The sequence below is a fragment of the Oryctolagus cuniculus genome, chromosome 11 (assembly GCF_964237555.1).
Source record: "Oryctolagus cuniculus chromosome 11, mOryCun1.1, whole genome shotgun sequence".
NCBI lineage: Eukaryota > Metazoa > Chordata > Mammalia > Lagomorpha > Leporidae > Oryctolagus > Oryctolagus cuniculus.
The window spans coordinates 3,767,369-3,790,484 of record NC_091442.1 but is presented as its reverse complement, the minus strand read 5'-3'; the positions used below and the strand labels follow the sequence as shown (position 1 = coordinate 3,790,484).

General features: G+C 55.8%; 1 protein-coding gene across 1 annotated transcript in view; it reads left to right on the top strand.

Moving 5' to 3' along the window:
* Positions 1–23,116, top strand: part of VAPB (VAMP associated protein B and C) — a 47,296-nt gene that overhangs the window by 5,520 nt on the left and 18,660 nt on the right. Inside the window, exon 2 of the mRNA XM_070051394.1 lies at positions 21,352–21,504. Coding sequence (XP_069907495.1) covers positions 21,352–21,504 — 153 coding nt within the window. The remainder of the gene's footprint in view (positions 1–21,351; positions 21,505–23,116) is intronic.

The window sequence follows — 23,116 nt, the reverse complement described above, 5'->3', positions numbered from 1 at the left end:
CTTCTGTGGCAAATAGTGCGTCTTCTGGTTCTCCTGTTGTTGTCCAAGTGCTGACACCCCCCAGGCAGTAGGTGGTCACAGAAGAGTCCGCACTGGTGTGAGGGGTGGACCCACTGAGGATCCATTCACCTTTGCTGTGTTCAAAGGCTAGAGCGTTGGCCTCAGGAAGCCTTGGGTGGCGCTGCCGGTGGTGAGTAGGGGTGTCAGGTGCGGTAGTGCCCGTGGGGTGGGGAGCTCGTCTCCACGCTCCAGAGGTCAGGAGTTTGGGCGCTGTTCTGCGTGAGGAAAGCAGGCTTGGATCCTTCATTCAGCCCCCGAAGCTGACGTGTGATTTAAGATTGGGAAGATAAAGTCTGAAAGCCTGTGGACTGGCCGTTCTGTGCGGGTCTGTCTTCTGGATGCTGAGTGCACCTTCAGTTCCTCAGCTTTGGTGCAGCACTGGTCCTGTTACCATCCCTGGTCGCAGGAGCGGACGGCTGTACGGCACAGCCAGATGCCAGCAGTGCGCGGAAGGGTCTGTCTGGTGCCGCTTCAAACCGTGCTGGGTAGATCCCCTTCCCTTACTCATTACTGACCGGCTTGCGCGTCACGGGCACGCTTCAGTCTCGTGGCGCTGGGTTTACTTCTGAAATCGCGCTCCTGGAGGAGCTGAGCTAGAGGCTGACGGTTCTGCTGCCTGCTCCCTCCGTTTCTTCTCGGCGGCCTGAGGACGCAGCGGGCCGTGGGGGGCCTCGTGCTCGGGTCTGGGAAGGGGTGCTGTCCTCGGGATGTGTGTCGTGGGCACGTGCCGCGCAGTGGCCACATGTAGGTGTGGCTTTATTAAAGTAATTAGTCTGAACTGGTGCTTATTAGAGAGCTGAACTCTTAAACAGTGTCACTGTCTTTTATTTATGAGAAGTATCTAGCATCTTTCCTTCAAAATACTGTGCACTTTGACCTGATAGTGTTACCAGTAAGCAGTTGGAAGTGAGGGGAGGGGCAGGGGAGTAGATTGCATTGGTTATCACTCACATGCTGCCCCCAGGCTTGATTTCCCGAACCTGGAACTTGAGTCTCTACATAAAGAATTACCCCCAGGTTGCCTCCTGTGGTCCCCGTTTATTGAAAAATGTGCCGAGCTGCGGAGGCCCCTGATTTGGAACAAATGAGCAGAGCTTTCAGCAGGATGAGGGGAGACGGGCACAGAGTGCCCAGCTCCATTAGTCACGACAAGGTGGCCATCGAATGCCTTTAATAAAGCAAAATAAAATAAAAGCCTTCTGCACCTGGGTTGCCTCCCGAGCGAAGTTGCATTGTGGCTTCCAGGCGGCTTCCTCATTTCCTGTCATTTCGGCCCCTTGCTGGCAGCATCCACGAGACAGAGGCAGAATGGCTTCGGCCCTCGTCCGGGGGTGCGTGGTGCCTCCATCAGGGGCCGCACCTGATGGCCCGGCGGTGGCTTTACGAGAAGGGGCTGTTTGAAGAGCGCGTTCCGGGGGCCGACAGAATTACCCAACTCCACGTCATCTTAAGGTTGTTGAAAAACACCCGTGTGGCAAAACAGCATCTCTAGAAATCTGTTTGTTTTGTCATGTTTATTTTTAGGTGTGTTGACTTATATGAAAGGCAGAATTCTAGGGGGTGGGTGGGGAGACATATTCCATCTGCTGCTTCACTCCCCAGATGGCGGCCACGGTGAGGGCTGGGCCAGGCCAAACCAGGACCCCAGAAGGCCATCCAGGCCTCCCACGAGGGTGACGGGGCCTGAGCCGCCTTCCACTGCTTCCCAGGCACGTCAGCAGGGGCTGGGTTGGAAGTGGAGCAGCCAGAGCGCGAACCAGAGCTCACGTGAGATGCTGCAGTCGCGGGCAGCACGCTAACCCACCGTGCACCCACGGGCCCCACCCACGGGCCCCACCCACGCCCGTCTGTTTCGCTGTTGAGTGTTCTAACAGAAGCTGGTGATGTCTAGAAACCTCCTGACGGTGCTCTGTGGGGTGGTTGGGGGTGCTGTTTAGGACGCGGTGTAGTCGCACGGGAAGCCTGGAAATGCTTCCTTTTAATAACGTTAATTGCACGAAACTGTAAAACTACAGAAATACACTCCTAGGACGTCCCTTCATCCCTTTGTTATGGGAATATGTTTCCCAGTTTTTATTCCAAGTTCTTCCCCCCTCATGAGATAAGAATTCAAAGCAGAGGCATAAAAGATGTGCACAGACGAGAGCGGGTTTTATTTACAGTGAGAGAATGAGAGTACATTCAAGCGTGAGTGTGGGAGACCCCACGGGAAGTAAAACTCCCCACGGAGAGTGCAGGAGGAAGAGAGGGGCCAATAGGAACGGCAGAGAAAGGCCAGCAAGTCCCCTTTGTCGGGCAGGGGGTGGCCCCCTCATTGGATATGCAGGTGGGGTGGAGTTTGGGCGTCGTTCAGAGTGTGTGAGGTTTTCTGGGAGTTTCCCTGTGGAGTTCAGCTTCCACGTGTTCATCATGACACCTGCTTGCCAGGTCTGGATGACACAGGTGCATTGTGGGAGTGCAGGTGTACTGAATTGACTGGCAAGGGGGTGGAGCTACATACATGGCTGCTAGAGACAGACACTGTGGGAAAATCTTCCAGCTCATTTTTTCCCAAACTTCCTGCCTCTTCTTCACAGGACTTTGAGAAGGGTTATTAGCTGTTTCTGTTTAGCGGGCTATCTCTGTCCATTTGTCTCAAGTCATGCCCCCACTGGGCTTCGGTGTTTGTGTGTGCCCCTGTGGGCACCTGCAGGACTGCTGATGGCTGCGGGTGGCCTTTCGGTGGGCTCCTGTGCTCTTTGCCTATTTGAGAAATAAGTATCTTGGGCGAGGAGCAGTTCAAGGCTGTGCGGCTGGCAGCTCTTGGCAGTGCTGTGGGGCAGTGGGCTCCACCTGGGCCCTGTACCAGGCCTGACTGAATCGCTTGTGGCGAGGCTTAGCGCCCCAGGCATTCAGTTCCTTGGGCTGTCCTTCCAAGCTTTAGGATGCCGAGCAGGTGGCTGGGAGCACAGGGCTGATTGGCAGGCACGGCGTGGGGTGGGGTCCAGAGTTACAAGCGGTGCTGACGGGCGTCTTGTCCTGTGAGGGTGCCGAGGAGGACCAGGGCTTGTGCCAGGACGTCTGTGGAGTGTGGAAGAGCATCAGTTCCCAAGACTTATTCTTTGTGAATTTTTAGGAGGGAGTTCTTACCATATTTTGAACAAGTACAGACTGATGAGTCCGGAGAGTGCGATGGTTTACCGTGTGGCTGGTGGCTCTGTTGCCGTGTCTGTGCGTGACTTACTAATGGGAACGGGCGCGTTCAGGGTGGTGCTCACTGAGGCAGAAAGCCTCCATGAAGGCCTTTGCAGACGCACCTTGAACTCTACGAGAGCGAGCGCGCCTGTGGTCCTAGGGCCTGAGAGCCAGCGCCCGGGCAGAGGAGCAAGGCTGCATCGTTGTATAGCTGGAGACTCCTCTCAGACCGTGGAAGAGTCAGACTGAAGGGGACCACGCGAGCCCGCTTGCTTCATTCTCGTTCATTCTGGATGAGATGAGCTGTGGGAAGCTTGTTCACTGATGACGAGAGCCCGGGCCCAGGAACTGGACGTGCGTTAGAGATGTGTGTGGGTGCAGTGCCTGCAGGTGTGACCCATGACCCCCTCTGGAGACCTGGGACAGAGGTGAGAGGAGGACTGGACACAGACGGTAGGACGGAGAGAAAGGAGAGGAGCTTAACCGTACGGCCTCACTGACACCTGGCCGTGGAGTGCGCAGTCCTCTGGGACGTTAGTGTGACTGTGGTCAGCGTGAAAAAAATCTTTACCAGTCCTGTACTTTTCCCTGAGAACCTGTGTCCTAACTTGGTCACTTCTAAAGATTTACTTACTTGAGAGGTGGAGTTACAGAGAGAGGAAGAGACAGAGAGGTCTTCCATCCTCTGGTCTGCTCCCCAGGTGGCTGCAATGGCTGGAGTTGGGTGGATCTGAAGCCAGGAGCCAGGAGTTTCTTCCAGGTCTCCCATGGATGCAAGGACCCAAGTATCTGGGCCATCCTCCACTGCTTTCCCAGGTCATTAGCAGAGAGCTGGATCTGAAGAGGAGCAGCCAGGACGTGAACCAGCGCCCAGGTTGGGATGCTGGTGCCACAGGTGGGGTCTTAGCCTACTGTGCCACAGCACCTGCCCCTCTTGCTATTTATTTATTTGAAAGTCAGAGTTACACAGAGATAGGAGAGGGAGGGAGAGAGAGAGAGAGAGAGAGGTCTTCCATCTGCTGGTTCACTCCTCAATTGGCCGCAGCAGCCAGAGCTGCGCCAGTCCCAAACCAGGAGCCAGGAGCTTCCCCCGGGTCTTCCACGTGGGTGCAAGGGTCCAAGGACTTGGGCCATCTTCTACTGCTTTCCCAGGCCATAGCAGAGAGCTGGATCGGAAGAGGAGCAGTCGGGACTAGAACCGGTGCCCATATGGGATGCCGGCGCTTCAGGCCAGGTGTTAACCCGCTGCGCCACAGCGCCGGCCCCTCTTGCTGACTTCTGATTGTGAATCCTTGCTTTGTTTTTTAAGATTTATTTACATGTTTGAAAGGTGAAGCAGTAGAGATCTGCCGTCTGCCGATTCACTACTCGAATGGCCATGATGGCCAGCACCAGCCCGGGCCGAATCCTGGAGGTCTATCTGGGTTTCCCGCTTGAGTGTCAGAGCACTTGGGCCATCTCCTGCTGCTTCCCAGGCACATCAGCAGGGAGCTGGGTTGGAAGCGGTGCTGCCAGGATGGGAGCCGGCACTCCCCCTAGCCGCCAGCATTGCCCCTTAGCCTGCTGCACCGCAGGGCGAACCCCAAGTAGTTTACTTGTTAATGTTGAAAATCGTGTGGTTGGTCCGATGGTGGTGTAGTGGGTAAAGGCACCTCCTGCGACATGGCATCCCATATGGGCACCTGTTTGTGTCTCAGCTCCTCCACTTCTGATCCAGCTCCCCGCTAGTGGCCTGGGAGGGGCAGCAGAAGATGGCCTGGTGTTTTGGGCCCTGCCACCCAGAGTGGAGACCCAGATGAAGCTCCTGGCTTCAGCCTGGCCTAGCGTTGGCCATTGCAGCCACCTGGAGAGTGAACCAGCGGGTAGAAGATCTCTCTCTGTCTCTCCTTTTCTCCAACTCTTTCAAAATAAATAATTTTTTAAATTATGTGCTAATATTATCAACTTACACCTACCTTCTACTCCCTATTCCAAGTCTTCTGCTTCTGAGTATGTCTCATGTGAATGATGTGTTTCTGGATTATTTGTGTACTGTTTTAGCCTTTTAGTCGCATCATTCAGCATATATAGTTCAATAGGAGGTGGGCAGGCGTGGAATGGTACTCCCTGAGAAGTCAGCGTCGTCATGTCTGTTGCGGGCTTGAAAGAAGCTGAGCCCGGGACCTGCAGAGTTTGCACCCCGGGCTCTGGGTCCCTGCAGCCAGGAGGTGTCCATGCCTCGCTCTCGGCTACCTCCCCGTCCTTGCTTTCCTCCCTGCAGTGGGAGGAGCTTGAACTGCACACCTCGTGGTGCTCCTGGCAGGTCCAGCCTGAGACCTGGGCAACTGATGTTTGTTTCGGGGGAGGAAGGCAAAGCCGGTGGGGGTGGTCGCTGGGGCTCGCATGCCCCGCGGCACTGCCGGTGCTTGGTGCTGGCGGCTGCTGGACGCTGACTCTGAGCCCTGGTGCTCCTGTTTGGAAGCACCCTCCTGCTGGCCTTTCGTGCGTGTTCCTGGAGGTGCCCTGAGCAGAATGCTGTCCTGCCTCAGGACGGTGCCCGTGTGTGCCGCGTCTCATTCTCTGCTTTGTCTCCACTTCAGAACACGGCTCCAGCGGGTTTGTTCCTGCGTTTCCCAGGAGAGACTGGTGGGCTGTGTTCTGGTTTATCCTCACACGCGGAAGGGGTATCCTGGGGTCGCCTTCAGTGTTTCCTGGGATCGTGTGCAGTGGAGGAGTGCACAGGAATCAGAGGCAAAGATCTGTCCTTGTGGAGGCTTCTGGGAATCCTCGTTCTGGTGGCTGAATGGAGTGTTTCACACAAATGTGCCTGCTGGGGTCTCTGGAGGTCTGGACCTGCACCTTTGGCCTGTGTGGCTCACTCTGCAGAGAATCCCACACCCAGAACGTTGCACCGGGGGTCCCATTTGTCACGAGTGCTTCCTTCCCCTGTGACTGTGCTCAGAGAGGGGCATCGGACAGGCAGCCCCTGTGCGCCTCTCAGTTTTCCCCAGAAAACTCGAGCAGCCCCTGTGCGCCTCTCAGTTTGTTTCTTAAACGTTGCTTTTGTTGTCTTTCTCCTTGGAAGCAAGATTGTTTCTTTTTCCTTCTTTATATACCTGGCGTTTATCACAGTGCTTCGTAATCAGTCATTTTTTAAAAGATTTATTTTATTTATTTGAAAGACAGAGTTACAGAGAGAGGTAGAGACAGAGAGAGAGGTCTTCCATCTGCTGGTTCATTTCCCAGTTGGCTGCAACGGCCGGAGCTACACCCATCCAGAGCCAGGAGCCAGGAGCTTCTTCCAGTTCTCCCACGTGGAAGCAGGGGCCCAAGGTCTTGGGCCATCTTCTACTGCTTTCCCAGGCCATAGCAAAGAACTGGATCGGAAGAGGAGCAGCCGGGTCTTGAACCCGTGCCCATATGGGATGCCAGCACTTCAGGCCAGGGCTTTAACCTGCTGTGCCACAGCACCGGCCCCTAGTCATTTTTTTTTTTTTAAAGCTTTTCTTTATTTATTTGGGAGGTATAGTTACAGACAGAGGGAGAGACAGAGAGAGAGGTCTTCTTCCATCCTCTCGTCCACTTCCCAAGTGGCCGCAATGGCCGAAGCTGAGTCCATTTGAAGCCAGGACCCAGGAGCTTCGTCTGGGTCTCCCAAGCAGATGCAGGGGCCCAAGGACTTGGGCCATCTTCTACTGCTTTCCCAGGCTGTAACAGAGAGCTGGATCGGAAGTGGAGCAGCCAGGACATGAACTGGTGCCCATGTGGGATGCTGGTGCCACAGGCAGAGGCTTAACCCACTGCGCCACAGCCAGGCAGTCGTTTTCACTTAACATCCCATGGTCTCCTCCGTGTCTCCTCCACTCTGGAAAAGAGAAACTGCTCCTGCCACAAGTGCACCCCTGCAGCTGCCCCCTTCACCCTCCTCCTTCATGTAACAAAACTCTGCGACGAGCAGCCTCCGTCTCTGTCCCTCCCACCCTCTCCCCTGACGTCCGCGATGGCCTCAGCGTCCCATCTCCCGTGGCATCTGTGTGCGCTGTGGTGTTGGCTGCCCCGCCGTCCAGCTTGTTGACACTATTCCTTGGCCTCCTGCTGGCTCCCCTGTGGCTACTCCTGCCCCCTCCTCCCGGTAATCTCAGGTTATAGGTTTCCTGCATCACTCTTCTCCCCACTGGTCACCGCTCTCTGTCGCTCAGATTTGCCCTCTGGCCCAGGGCGCTCTTCCTCCAGTCCCTTCTCTTTCTCACCTCTCCTGGGTTTGACCCCAGCCTGACCCAGGCCCTGCTGTGGGTGCTGACGGCACTTTCAGAAATCTGAGCATAACTCTTTTTAAAAAAGATTTATTTTATTATTTTACTTTAAAATCACAGTTAGAGAAGACAAGGTGGGGCGGGGGTCCTCCATCCACTGGTTCACTCCCCAGTTGGCTGCAACAGCTGGAGTTGCGCCGATCTGAAGCCAGGAGCCAGGAGCTTCTTCCAGGACTCCCATGCAGGTGCAGGGTCCTAAGGACTTGGGCCATTTTCTACTGCTTTTCCAGGGCATAGCAGAGAGCTTGATCGGAAGTGGAGCAGCTGGGTCTCGAACTGGCGCCCAGATGGGATGCCGGCACTGCAGGCCACGGCTTTACTCACTGCGCCACAGTGCCGACCCCTAACTTTACGTTTTTTAACAAAGCCTGGCTGGTCACGGCTGCCTGTCGTCCCTCTCCAGCCTCGTCGTGGTGCGTGTGTGCACCTGAGCCTTTACTGCTGACCACAGGGCTCTCGCGCGTGCTCTTGCACCACTCGGAGCCCATCTGTTCCCCTCCTGCTTCCTCGCCCCCTCCTTTTGCCTCCAGGCCCAGTGTGGGCTTCAGGTCAAGGTCACCTTCCTGACGCGTCCCGGTCAGCTGGTGCCTGTGCCCTGAGCTCCCACACTTACCGTCGGGCGTTGTGGCAGGCCCTTGGCTCTTCCCCTCGCATCCCAGCAGCCAGCACAGTGCGTGGCAGGGGCGGGTTCTTAGGGAGTTCATGTTCCGGTAGTGCAGGCCTCGGGGAGAGGAGTGGAGGTGGGGAGGGGGAGGGGAGGGGGTGGACTCTGCCTGACGTGGACACAGTGTGCTTTGTGAAAGAAATATTTGGAAGTGCTGCCAGGTGCCAGCTGACTCGTGCCTCCTTCCACAGCGAGATGCTGGCTGCCATCTCCCAGGCCAAGGCCACCTGCCTCACCTGACCCCTGCCCATTACCCCCGTTGGGCAGCCTCCGTTTTGGGGGTCTTGGGTCGCGCCTCCCCTTGATTCCTTCCTGTGCCTACACTCTTGCTTGCGTTGCCACTTCCTAAAGACACCTGTTCTCCAGACCTTGCCCACCAGCGCGGACGCCCAGCCCCGCCACACTAATTCAGGTAGGCAGTGAGTCTTAGTCACTGTCTTAGTTGGCACCTTCCTTTCCTTTCTCAGACCACACGCCTTCACTGAACCCTCCGTAACTCACCAGCTCATTGACTTCTGGTGATTCTCTCTGCCTCACAAATTAATAAATCACCCACCAAATGCCCCGACAGGTGAGTCTAGACCAGGCCAAAGCCAGGAGCCAGAACTCGCCCCAGGCCTCCTGCATGGGTTTCAGGAGCCCACGTTCCTGACCGTGCTGCGCTGCCTTCCCAGGCCCATCTGCCGGAAGCTGCACCAGAAGCGTGCAGTGGTGGGGGTTTAACAGGCTGTGCAGCCCGGGATGTAGGCATCCCAAGTGGTAGCTGAACCCGTGTGCCTGCCCCACTGCCTGCCGCCTCCATTATGGGATGTTGACATCTTCATGGCTCTGGCCTCAGTGTTCTGTGGTGAACCGTTCCCCATGTGTTCTCTCATTAATAATCCTTCAGCAGGGGCTGGTGTTGGGGTGGCATGGGTTAAGCCACCGCCTGCAAAGCTGCTGTCCCCTGTGAGTGCCGGTTCTAGCCCTGGCTGCTCTATTTTGATTCAGTTCCCTACTAATGGCCTGGGAAAGCAGCAGAAGATGGCCCGTGTGCTTGGGCCCCTGTACTCACGTGGGAGACCCTGATGGAGCTCCAGGTTCCTGTCTTCAGCCTGCCCCCGCACTGGCCATTGTGTCGGGGAGTGAACCAGCGGATGGAAGATTCTCTCTTTCTCTTTGTAACTCTGCCTTTGTATATCTTTTTAAAAAAAAGTAACCCTTCAGCTCCCTGTTTGACACAGAAAACTCCCAACTCTGTGTGTGGACAGGCCTCAGGGTCGCTGGGCGTCGCCTGCTGGGTGTGGACAGGCCTCAGGGTCGCTGGGTGTCGCCCGCTAGGCATCCTGCCTGTGTGGTTGTCATAGAAACTCAGACTCCACCTGCTGCACACCGCATTCACGATTTATCCTCATCTGAACGTGGCCGATGTGTCACCCAGGTGGGCAAGCCACTGGCTCAGCTCATAGCTGCCTCCCTCCTTTTCCCACCCCTCTAACACCTACTTGGTATTATTTTTATTACTTATTTTTTCTTATTTAAATTTTTTAATTAAATTTTATTTATTGTTTGAAAGGCAAAGGCAGAGACCCCTCCTGTCTGCTCCCCAACGCCCACAACACCTGAGGCTGAGCCAGGCTGAAGTCAGAGCCTGGGACACCATCCAGATGTCCACGTTGGTGACAAGGACCCACGTGTTGGCGCCGTCACCTCCTGCCTTCCAGAGTGTGTACTGGCAGGAAGCTGGAATCAGAAGTGGAGCTGGGACTGGAGCCCGGGCATTCTGATACAGAATGTAGGTGTCCTAACCACTATGCCAAGTGCACACCCTCGTCAGTCCATGGACGTCAGCAGACGGGGGCAGGCTCTGGCCTGGCGGTTAATGTCTGACTACACCTGCGCACACACCAGGACAGCTGGGTTCACTCTCAGGCTATGGCTTGCAGACCCTGGGGGCAGCAGTGATGGCTCAGTGGAGTTCCTGCCGTGCGCGTGGGGACCTGGCCTGAGTTTCTGGGTCTGGCTTGGTTCAGCCTGGGCTGTTTAGGCACTGAGAGGGTGACCCAGTGGGTGGGGGCTCCCTGTCTGTACCTCTCAATGTCCTGTGCCCAGACGTTCGTTTAAGGATATAAATGCATCAGCACAACCTGCCTTTTGCGCCTTCGTCCCACGGCCGTGTCCCCTCGGGGTGGTGGAGAAACACTGTGTCCCAGATCTGTCTCTGACCCTTTGAGTTACCCTGTGTCCCGTTCCAGAGATGTTTTTCTGAACTGAAATCTGATCATATCGTCTGGTTCAAAACACTTTGGCTCTGCAGATTTTACAGGTTCATGTCCAGGACTCTGGCCACCACCAGAGCCCTGCAGGATGGGGCCAGCCTGCACCCTCCTGCCTCAGCTCCACTCACCTGTGCTGTAGCCGTTGCACTGTGGCCTGAGGGGCTCCGGGGGGCCCAGGGCAGGGCCCTCAGCCTGCGCGTCCGCCCAAGCAGGGCCTGCAGTTCAGCTCACGCCCGCCTTTGTCCGCTGCCTGCCCCAGGCCCTGTGCTGATGTGTCCACGTTTCACTTCAGGTGGCGCTCAGTGCAGTGAGAGAGTGTGCGGCCCGGCGCGGGGAGTGTGGATCCTGGATCTGCCACCTGAGCCCCTCACCGTCGGTGAGGTCTCTCAGCTTTCACACATTGGATTCTTCACTCCGAGTGCATTTCTTCGGGGTCAAGTAGTCAAACGTGGCTGACACATGTTAGCTGACCGCATGTTTGATAATGTCTCGAAAAGATGTATTATTACGATGCCTCAGCCCCGGAGATCCTGGGTTCGTGCTCTGGGTGGGCTTCCGACGGGGGCTCTGCAGGTGTTTTTGCTCGTTCTGGGTGGGAGCATTGGTGCCTGTTTCCTCTCCAGCTTGAGAGCCTAGCACAGAACCTGGGCCGCGTGTTTGTCCGTTATTTACTGTGCACCTGCAGTGCGCCCGGTGTTCTGGGTACCTGAGAGGCCCAGATGAGAAAAACTGTTCTGGTGGGCAGGGTGGACATGCATGGTGCGGTCAGGTAGTGGGGGGCTCAGAAGAAAGTGCAGGATGACAGGGCTGGGGGGAGGGCAGAGGGGAGCGCCACCTCCCTCCAAGGCCACGCTTGAGGCCTGTGTAAAGAGGGGGTGCAGTCGACGCAGACGTCTGAGGGAAGAGCACTTTCCCGACTGTGGGAAGGGCAAGCGCATGGTCGTCGGGTGGCAGGGAGCTTGGTGTGTCCGCGGAGCAGCAAGGGCGTTGTGCCTGCCCTGGAGTCCTGGACACGCGGGCCAGAGGAGCTCGGGGAAGAGGCAGGCGAGGGCAGGGGCCCTGGGTTTGTTGTGAGATGGGGAGCCTGGAGGATCCTGAGCCGTGGTCTGTTCTGGGAAGACTGGCTGGCGTGGGGAGTGGGCCGTGGGAGAAGCGTCGGGTGGTGTGGTGTCTGAAGCTGGGGGGTTATGGTAACCGGGATCGGAGCGGGGGAGAGGTGCGCAGATCCTGCATCTGTTGGCAAGATGGGGCCGACAGAACTTGCTGCTGCGTTGGGTGTGGGGGAAGCGGGAGGCCGAGGCCGTAGCAGCTGGGTGAAGGGTGAGGACAGGCAGTGAGTCGGGGTGGGGGGTGGGGGGGTCTGAATGCTGTTGGCACACGAGACACCTGGGGTGCAGAGGGCAGGGAGGCAGTGGAGCCTGCAGCTCAGGGGAGAACACCAGGCTACAGAGAGGAATGTGACGATCATCAGTTTGTAGTTGGAACCCAGTACAGGAGGGAATAATTTCTTCCGGCTGGAGAGACTGGTAAGCCCTTCCCAAGGAGGAGGCACTTGGGAAACCGGAGAATGAGCACGGTTTCCGAAGGCAGAGGAAGGGGAACGTCGAAGCTCTCTTCCGTCCCGCTCTCGGCCTCCTCCCGGCCTCTTGTGGGCTTTGTTGAAGAAGCTGCGGACCTGCTGGGTAATCTCTTCACTGGTACAGCCACTGGGTTCTCTGTTGAAAGGAAAACCAGACCCGATTACCCCGGCTGAGAAACCGCGGTCTGCTTTCTCTCTCCACACACTGAAAGCTGCAGTTGGACGGAGCTACAGAGCGCTGAGCTGGCGGCTCCCCGGCTGTCTGGAGGGAGCCAGCGTGGGTTGATTTGGTGCGCAACGTCGCCCGCCGTCTGTAGTCCTGAAGGTGGAGCATCTGGGGGCTTCTCACGTCTGCTGATGCCGACACCGTGTGCTGCTTGACCTGTTCGCTGTGAGACGGCGGCCGCGGCCCCGAGGAGTCGGGCCCTTGCTGTTTCGCCGCTCGTACTCCTGACTGGGACACGATTGCTCCTCTGGACTCATCCTGTTCTGTATGAAAAATGAGTCATGTTTCACCCCACTATAGGTGAAATGTTATTTGGAGTAGAAGATGGAGTATCTTTTTGTTTATTTTTGTGATAATCACAAACTTTGGTCTTTTAAATAGGGCAAAATTACTAGATTTTGTTAGCCAATGGGATCAAGATTGTGCATTTAAAATTTTGATTTAGTAAGTCATCTTCAGCTCCTTTCGGAACTGACAGGTAAATTTCTGTGTGAGATCTCACTGGACTGTAACACGTCTTAGTGCTGGTGTAAGTAGAATGACGAAACTCTGGTCTTACACAATGCTTTCAGCCTATTTTTTTATTTTTATTTTTTTCTAATTTTGCTTATTTATTTGAAAGGCATACTGGCAGAGAGGGAGAGGTTTTCCTTTCATTGGTTCACTCACCAAGTGCCAGGGCTGGGCTGGTCGGAACCAGAGCCAGCGGCCAGCAGCTCCATCCAGCTCTCCCGCATGACGGGCAGGAATCCGCGCCCTGGGTCGCTGTTCCTTGCCTTCCCAGGTGCGTTAGCAGGAAGCTGGATCTGAAGTGCAGCAGCCAGCACTGGCACCACCGCTCTGCGATGGATGCAGCTGTCCCGAGTGGAGCCTCGCCGCGCTGTGCACCACACCTGCCCTATTTCTCTGTTCAGGAAAAAGAAGAAGAAAAGCTGGTATTCGAGAGAGGTAGTCCAGCATTGATGTCCAGAAGGGTGGACGCTTCTGGGCTTTGCAGTGCGGGGACCAGCTCTTGTCAGCGGTGCAGCTGTGTTTGTCTCCAGTGAGAACACTGCTGCCCAGCCTGTTTCAAGTGGGAGCCTTGGTCTTTGCCGAGTACACAAGGATCACCATCAGCGTCGGCTTCCTGATTTCCAGTGACTTCACAGGCCGGATTCGTGTTTCTGTAGACCCAAGGCATTCTGGGAAGGAAGAGAATTATTTCAAAACAACATGGTCTAGATTCATATACACTGTACGTGGGTTTCTTTTTGTGGCCAAAATAATAATAATAATTACAAGGCCTCTCTGGTCCTTTCTCCTTGGAAGATTTTAGCATGGACTGTCTCCATTCTGTTTCCAGTGTAGGATCATGGGGTTCACTTCACTTGTTTTTGACACTATGAGGTGTTTTTTTTTTTTTTTTTTTTAAGCTTTATTTATTTTACTTGAAAGGCAGAGCTAGGGAGAGACAGAGAGAGGTTTTCCACCTACTAGTTCACTTCCCAGATGGCTAACAGCTGGGCCCGGGCCAGTTGGAAGCCAGGAGCCAGGAGCTTCTTCCGGGCCTCCTGCATAGTGCAGGGGCCCAGGGATTTGGGCATCTTCTCCTGCTTTCCCAGGCCACAGCAGAGAGCTGGATGGGAAGTGGAGCAGCCGGCACTCAAACTGGTGCCAGCATGGGATGCCGGCACTGTAGGCCATAGCGCCAGCCCCAACACTATCAGTTTTGGAAATGCATCTAATTCATTCATTTCAACGTTGTATAAATTCCTTCAGAAGAATTGAGCATGTTCATTCTATGTAGAGGTTCTTATAGCGTCTGAATACTGACCACGCGCCCGTCTGCTAGGCTGCAGGTGTCCTGGGTTCCCAGGTGGGGAGCTTTCCTGGGTTTGACCCCGCCCTTCGTGGGTGCCGGATTACACTCCAGCGGATGCCTTGCGTCCGGCGTTTCCACCTGAGCAGGTGGCAGCGGCCGAGCGTTGGTCCTGTCCACCCTGCAGAGCAGGAAGGCAGCCTGCAGGGTCGGTGTCGCCTGGGGTCAGCTCCGCTGGCTTCTGCTCCAGTGACGGCGGTGGATGGTCTCAGTTGCTGGATGCCTCCCAAGGATGGAAGGCAGGGTCCTTTATTAGTGTGGGACGCTGGGTTCTAAGGTGTCTTTAGGAAAGTTGCGTGACTGTGTGTGGTTTCAAAATAGAGCCGTGTAATTAGGCTCTGTGCTGAAATGTTGGAATGCAATGTTTGCCATTAAAAACACATCAGTTGCAAAGCTTTATTTTGGTTACTGAAGCATTTATTTAATGTGTGAGCTATCAATTCAATCAAGAAAATAGCTTTTTTAAAAAACACTTCTCCAGTGTCCTTACTCCTGAATTCATGATTAGCTCACCCTCTGAGTATCTGTTACTGTGACATTTTTCTTTGATTTCTAAGGAAGGGGGCAACTTAAAAAATGTATCATCGAATAATTACGATGACTGTACTGTTTTGATGCAAGTGAACATTCCGACGGCCTTCAGCCTGTGTGTGAGCCACACAGATGGTGATGGCTTCCGATCCAGGCGTTGAAGTAGGCGTCTGTCTGCAGCAGCGTGGCGGGGTCAGAGTTCGTGAGCACACACTCACCGAGCCCGTCTGCCACGTCGTCGCTGTCCCAGGCTGCGGGGATGTGGGGAGCAGGGTGGGCGTCCTCGAATGTACAAAGATGAAAGAAAGGGTGGTTCGGCCGGGCAGGGCGTGAGGGAAGGCCCAGGGCCTGGGTGCGTGTGGACGAGGGAGTGCGTGCAGGAGGAGCGCAGCCGTGTTGATTCGGCCACCGACGGAGCCCACACGCGAGAGGGCCAGAGAGGAGCGGACGGGTCTGGGCAGAGGGCTTAGGCAGGGCAGGGGGCAGTGGACACCTTCTAATGAAGATGGACCACCACCGGATGACGAGGCGTCCAGTGGCCGGGGACTGCTCCCGCCCCCTCGGCACAGTCCCATTGTCTCAACAAAACCCATCAGAAGCTGTCGACTTCTGGAGACAGATGATTACCTTCCCAGAGGTAATCTTAGTTTTTGGAGGGTTGTGAAGAGAGATAAGGTGTGTTTGCAGGAATATAGAATAATACAGCTCTGTTTATGTACACTGCAAGACCGATTGCAGAGTGAGCGCCTGGTAGACGGTACGTCAAGTTGGTGTGTCGCTTACGTGGTAGCACACGGAGTTTGAGCGTCAGAGTGTTGTCGCTCCATCAGGAGATCAATACAGAGGAGGATATGTGTCTGTGAGGGCAGAACTGCGTGGACTTGGGAGGGAGGGAGGAAGTCAACTGTAGAACAGCGCGTCTTCATTCTCCCTGCGCGTGCGCTCGCTCTCACTCTCACACACACACATTTTTTTTTCAATCTCAATAACATTTAAGCATATGGGAGTGAGCAGGATGTCCAGTCCCTGATGCGCACTCCCACACTGGCAGCCCCCCACGCCACGGTGGTCCACTGGCGAGTGAACCCACGGTTTCACCATCATCAGGGCACTCTTGGCGGTGGTCGTGCTGTGGGTTTGGACAAATGTGTGATGACACAAAGCCACCATCACAGCGTCAGACCACGTCGTCCCAGTGGCCTGCGCACCAGCCCCCCGCACTCCTCCTGTCAGCCCTCTGATCTTCTCGCTTTCTCCATAGCTTTGCCTTTTCCAGAAAATCAGGTGGTTGGACCCACGTAACCTGCAGGTTTTCTCATTGCCTCCTGAGGTTCCCCCCGGCGTTCCCGTGGCTCTCCGGGTGTGCCGCAGTCTGTTTACCCGTGTACAGACTCGGGGACATCATGCCCGCTCCAACGCTGCCGAGCGCGTCCACATGCCGGTCCTTGTGTGGCCGTGGGTGTTCCCAGTTCGTTGGAGTCGGTGCTGCGTCGTGTGGCAGCAGTGTGTTCAGTCTCTAAGAAACTCCCACGCTGCCTTCCTGAGCGGCTTACCATGGTGCCTGCTCGCCCTTGCTGAGTGAGCGGTCCGGTTGCTCCGCGTCCTTGGCATTTGGTGGTGTTGGGTTTTATTTTGGCATTTTCTGATGGGGAACGGTTGAACAGATGGGTAGATGTGTGCCTGGGCGTACAGATGAGGAGGCCAGGGCTGAGCTTTGAGTTTCCTGGGAGGCTCTCATAGGATTTTTTTTTTTTTTAAGATTTTACTTATTTATTTGAAAGGCAGAGTGACAGAGGGAAGGGGAAAGAGATATCTTCCATCCACTGGTTCGTTCACCAAGTGGCCACAACACCCAGAGCTGCGCCGATCTGAAGCCAGGAGCCAGGAGCTTCTTCCGGGTCTCCTACGTGGGTGCGGGGGCCCAAGCACTTGGGCCATCCTCCACTGCTTTCCCAGGCCACAGCAGGGAGCTGGGTGGGAAGTGGAGTGGCTGGGACTCGAACCGGTGCCCACATGGATTGCACTCCTGCGCCCCGTGTGACTGTTCGTGGTTGGTGGGAGGTGAAGCCTTCAGTTACTTTTTGTGACGCTGATACATTTCCCGAAGGAGAGAGTCTTGCTTTAATCTTTTCCTCCAGTGCAAGGTTAGAGAAGAGCATGGGAATGTTTACGGATTTAATGGGCATCTTTTTCTGGAAAAACTTCCTGTTTGGTGGGCTTATCCATCTGTTTTGGATGAGATCTTTCAGCACCTGGAACCTGATCTCAGTGTCAAGAAGTCCGCTGAGGGCTGGCACTGTGGTGTAGCGGGTAAGGTCCCGCCTGCAGTGTCGGCATCCCATATGGGCAGCAGTTCAAGTCCCGGCTGCTCCACTTCCCATCCAGCTCTCTGCTGTGGGAAAGCAGTGGACGATGCCCCAAGTCCTTGGGCCCCTGCACCCATGTGGGAGACCCAGAGGAAGCTCCTGGCTCCTGGCTTTGGGTTGGCATAGTTCCGGCCTTTGCCGCCATCTGGGGAGTGAACCAGCGGCTGGAAGACCTCTCTCTCTGTCTCTACCTCTCTCTGTAACTCTGTCTTTCAAATAAATAAAAATAAATCTTTAACAAAAAAATCTCTGCCTGTTTTCATTTTTCATGCCATGCAACTTTCAGCTACAATCTGCCTTCTAAAACAGGTCAACTCTCGGCTTTCCTGCTTCCCTAACTGCACAGGTGACAGACGCCGAGCTCTGGGGCGTGGGGAAGGCGGGGAAACTGTCTGTTTCCTGCACAGCCGTACCAGGGACCTGAAGAAAGAATCAGGGATCCGCGCTCACTTAGGACCTGAAGAAAGAATCAGGGATCCGCGCTCACTTAGGACCTGAAGAAAGAATCAGGGATCCGCGCTCACTTAGTGGATGTTTAGTGACCGTCTGTCACACGCACAGAGATGTTCACAGGTGGACATACACTTAATACGGACATAGCGAACACTGTTCACCTGTTCAAAAGAAGACTAACAGTTTCAAAGAGGTTCCCAATTTCCCCTAAATTTGTGTTGCATCATTTTTTTTACCCTCCTGTTTCACATTTTAAATGCTTGGTTTCCGTGCAGCCATTACCTGAAGTAAGGAATAGGAGATTAGCGAGGAAAATGATTAAAAGGTTGTGTTGCAAATCTAGAGACACAAATCACTTTCCTCATCCCTCCCAAGAAAAAATTCTGACTTTTGGAGTCGATTTCATTTGTAAAATTGGCTCTGTACTTTATAAGCAGTGTTTAAATTCATCGGTGATTAATGTGCGTGCTGGTGCCGTAAAACCCCCTTTTTTACATAAAGCTGTGATGGAAATGGCAGTTTCAGGAAATGAGAGTGACTAGTGAAAACCTGAATGAGGTTCCTAAGGCTTTTGTGTATTCTGATTCATTAACACAGAGGCAGAGGGGAGCACCAGCGGGCTTATCTCCCATAATGACTCCAATCGAACAGAATTCATTTTTAATAAGTCCCCGAGGACATGGCCCCGCGGGCGGAGCAGAGGGCTGGCCTGTCTTCCTGGAGGTGGTGTTTCCCTGAGGACGGCCCAAGGAGCCCTGACACGCGAAGCCCAGGGCTGAGAGTTGAAGGAGGCGTGTGCGCTGTTCATGGCACCTGCTCTGCTGGCATTTTTAACCAGGCCACCTGCTGCGGCCTCCTATAAGGTGAGGCACCGTTTAGACTGCCGGGTCGCAGGTGGACCTGGGGATTTTCCACCAACAGCTTGGTGTTCATGGTAAAATTTGATGTGTTTCTGTGGAGAGGCCCCTCAGAGAGGAGAGGCAGAGACGGAACCGCTCCGTCCAGCAGAAGAAACCCTGGCGGTCTTGGAGGTGCCCGAGGACCTTGGGGAAGGCTCCGTGTTCCGGAATGGGCGCCTCGGGCTCTGTCTGGAGAGCGCTGAGGCTGGGCCCTGGAGCGCTGCAGGCTGCCCTTGGTGCCCTGGTGCCCTGGCTTTGGGTTTGAAGGGCGTCGCTTTCCAGGTGTCCCGCGGGTCAACATCTTTGTCCCTGCCTCCTCCCCTGCCCAGCCATGGGACTGCTGGAGCTGGGGCTGCGCGTCCAGGGGTCCGTCCTCTGACGGTGTGGATGTGAGGGCTGGGGCGTGCGTGCGCGGCTGTCCCCTGCTGCTTCCTGACTGCAGAGTTAGCCCTGAGTTTAGTTCTCCTGATGGCTTTTCTGTGCCCTTGCTGAAGTGACCCCCTCCTCGCTGTGAGTCAGACTGCGGCGTTGGAGAGAGGAGGGGCAGAGGCACAGGGAGCTGCGGCCTCCCCCCCCCCCCGTCCCCCATCCCCAAACACCGCTTCTGCACCCTGGATCCTGTTTCTCCCTTGGTGCCAAGGCACTGATGCGAGGGTGGTGCCTTGGCGGCCGCAGGGCAGCTGCAGTCCTCCTGGGCCTGAGCACCGCTCTTAGCAGCGTCTGGTTCTCCCCAGGGGCTGACTGGCCGTGCTGGTGTCTGTAGGTGAGCTGCCGGAGCCGATTCCACTGCAGCTGCATCCCGGCTCCCTCCAGCCTGGCCCCCAGAGATGCTTTTGGGGAAAGTGAGCAAATTGGGAGTTTCGTTCTCGGAGGTGCTGTCACGCAGGGAATGAGACAGCCTTTCAGCTGAAGTAGCCCAGTCTAGTAAGAGACCCGGCAGTGTGGTCCATGTGCTGTGCCGCGACCTGTGCGTCCCTAAGGTGTCCAGCCAAGTGCCGCAGCAACCGCAGGCCGCCTGGGCGGGGCGCAGCGCTCGGGCCCTGTGGCTGACAGAGGCAGAGACCTGGGGCCAACGGCAAACGCTGCCGCAGTCGGGCCCCTCTCCGTGAACTACGCAAAGTCTGCCTGGGACGTGAGCGTCGGGGGAGCCGCGGTCACGCCGTGGGGAGCTGTGGCCACAAAACGTGGCCCTCACCCCTGGGCTGAGCACACGAAGCGTGTATGGAGGTGGTGGAAGCGTGTGTGTCGTGCGCTGCTCTGCCAGCTGGGTCCAGCTGGGTGCGATTTTCGGTGTTTACCTAGTATTTCTTGCAGACAAAATGCGTACACGAATGTGAACATTGTTTTATGCTCAGATCCTCCCCTTACTATCACATCAATCACTTGGGAACAGATTCGTGTTTTCATAAATAAGCCTTGTAGCGTAACTGGCTGTAGTTTATGTGATTTTTAAATGGAGTCCCTGTTCCATTCTCCCTTTCCGCCATTATTGATTTCTTCGTTTGTGTTTGAGTTAAACCCGCGTCAGATTGAGTTTTCACACCCGAGCCCCTCTGGGAAGCAGCCTGGGAGCTCAGCGTTGCCGAGCTGACCCGCAGGTGGCTGCACCGCGGAGGGTCAGGCGCAGTCCTGTCTCGGGCGTCAGGTCCCGCGGCAGATCTGAGGGCGCAGCTGTGGGTGTCTTTGTTGGATCCTGGAGGACAGCTGAGCCGGTACCTGTTTGTGCACAAGCACTAACTCTCCACACCATCCTTTCTCCTAAAGGACTAGAGGGCGGAGTCACAGAGACTGAGTACATTGCAGAGGGGCGGAGTTGGGCCCTGCCCAGGATCTGGGGTCTACAGGAGGCAGCCTCAGAGGACTCCTGCTGCCACTCCGCCCCCCACCCCCACCCCGGTGTGTGTGTGTGAGCGCATGGCTGATGTGGAGAATCTCCCCTGTTATTAATATGCTGTCACTCCATCCCCACCCCCACCCCAGCGTGTGTGTGTGTGAGTGCATGGCTGATGTGGAGAATCTCCCCTGTTATTAATATGCTGTCACTCCGTCCCCCACCCCCACCCCGGTGTGTGTGTGTGTGTGAGCGCATGGCTGACGTGGAGAATCTCCCCTGTTAATATGCTGTCACTCCGCCCCCACCCCCACCCCGGTGTGTGTGTGTGAGCGCATGGCTGATGTGGAGAATCTCCCCTGTTATTAATATGCTGTCACTCCGTCCCCCACCCCCACCCCGGTGTGTGTGTGTGTGTGAGCGCATGGCTGATGTGGAGAATCTCCCCAGTTATTAATGTTGGTTTCCTCGGGGAACAAGAGAAAGCTTATTAACTTCCTCCTTATACATCTTTTATTGTTTGGTTTGTTTTAAGAAGCAAGTTTTACCTTTTTAATTAAAAAATCTAATAAAGTCGGAAATGAATAAATAATAGTCAGGAAAACTATCCCAAAGGCACTGATCTTGGTTCCCGTCTCCCAGGAGCCTGGGCCTCCAGCGCTGGGCACGCTGTCTCAGCTGCGGCTTGCCCTGCAGGGCCCGGCGCTTCTCCCACAGCCCCCTGACTGGCCCAGCAGCAGCTCTGCGTGGACCCCTGCGCCTCTGTCTCCCCTGCCCCTGCTGCTCCTGGCACACCCTGCCCTTGACTGCCACTCTGGACCCAAGTGGAGTCCTGTGTGTGCTCCCCGCTGTGGGAACCAGTGTTTGGCAAAGGGAAGAACTGGGTGGATCCTCACTGCTGCTGACTGGCATGGAGGCTTGGACAAGTCCCTGTCTCCTTGTGTCAGTTTCCTCATCTGCAAGACAGCAGGAATCGTGGAGTTGGGGTTTCGGTGAGGGGCCGTGTGTGGGTCGCAGTGAAGGACTGCCAGCACCCGCAGCCCATCGCTCCCATCTGTCCCTGTTAGAGGACTTCGGCTCTCGCGTCTCCCCTTAACCATGTCGCGTGGTCCCCGGACCGGAGACTGGCCGATCCAGTCAGCCTGTGTCTCACTCCGCAGGGCCCTTCACCGATGTCGTCACCACCAACCTGAAGCTTGGCAACCCGACAGACCGGAACGTGTGCTTTAAAGTGAAGACGACGGCACCGCGCAGGTACTGCGTGAGGCCCAACAGCGGGATCATTGACGCAGGGGCCTCCATTAACGTGTCTGGTAGGTACAGAGGCCAGAGGTGGAGGGCGGGCCCGCGGGCCCCAGAGCCGGCCTAGAGCAGAAGCAGGGTGGGCGTCTCCCCCACCCGCGGTTCAGGAGCTCAGGGGGTCCTCTCACCATTTGTTTTCCATCTTTTGTTTGCCTCTTTGTTTTAATGCTCACAGCCTTTGCGCCCCAATAGTTGGAGGAAAATTAAAGTGGTAACTTGAGCCTTGACTTGAGAATGAGTGTGGTGTTCACTCCCGCCCTTTAGCAGTAGGTAGGCAAGCGCTACTGAACTTTCCTTTGTGGGAGAACGTGAAATGGAGTTGTTTCCTCACGTAAGTGCGCGCTGTTCCCAGGGGCTGGCTCCGGCACTCCGCCAGTCGTGCCGGCTGAGGGAGCTGGGGTGCCGTCCGTGCGCACGCTGCGCGTGGCCCAGCCCTCGGAGCCCTGGTTCTGTCTGGGAGGCCACGTGTTTTCCCAAGTCGGACTTCGGAAAGGTGCAGGGAGAGCACTCAGGACTGGATTTCAGAATTGGAGAGGTGTAAGGATGGCTTGGAGTTTTTAAATGTCTTTCAAAAATGAAGTGCACGTGTGGCTCATTAGAACTCCTGGAGCCGGGCAGGAGCTTCGGGGAAGTCTGTATTTATCCTTTAAACCTTGGTGACTCGGGGTCACAGAGGCGCCTGTGTCCTTAGACGCTGCTGCTCATTTTAGATGAGTTCCTGCTGCCTTTTCCATGATAGAGTTTGACTGTGGTGCATTTAGCTTACTCGTTTGACACCTGAAAGAAAATGATTCACCTCTCTGGAGAGGTGGGAGGTGTTTCATTATCTGATCATTTCTGCAGGTCTTGCTGCCTGCAGCCACTGGTCTCTCCTTAGGGTGCACCCACGCCAGCTCTCCCCGCCGGGAGCTTCTCCCTCAGGCTGCGTGAACTGCTCTGGGCTCTGAGAGGTCAGGAGGTGGCAGCCGGCAGTGGCCGAGGGGCTTCTGGGTGCTGGCACCGCACTTAGATGAGCTCCTGGCGTTTCTGCTACCTGCTCTGTGACTGGGGCGGAGGAGGAGTGTGGTGGCTGGAGGGTCAGGAAGCCAGCGAGCGCGCGGTTGCCCGGCCGTGATGCGTGCTCTGGGGAAGGGGCGAGTCCCAGCCCCCTCCCCCGTCGGGCTTCAGGGCTTTGTCTCCGGTGAGGGTGATGAGGTCTGAGTCCCCTCGTTTAATTGCTTGTTTCCCTTCTCGATTTCCTGTCCATGTGAAATTGGAGCCGAGCTGTCAACAGGTGAAAGTCAGATTCTCACAGCAGAGGGCGGGAGCGGCCCGGTTTCTGACTGGAGTGGTCCCTGCAGGGCTTGGACAGCGCAGGGGTGCTCCTGGTGCTAAACACAAGTGTGCGTGTAGTCAGAGAATCCAGTCCTCTCCTGTTCCCACGTTGGCTTTGCTGTGTCATTGGCTGCTTAGGGAAGACCAAGGTGGCATGCTGTGACTTCCCTGCAGAGCAGAGGGCGAGGCGTGGAAGCAGGCCGTGGCCATTCAGGCCACGTGGTGGCGGGCGTCTTGGCCCAGGGCTTTGTGTCAGCAGAGCTGGAGGCTGGCCCCTCACAGATCAGCTTAACGTAGAATCTGGGGATG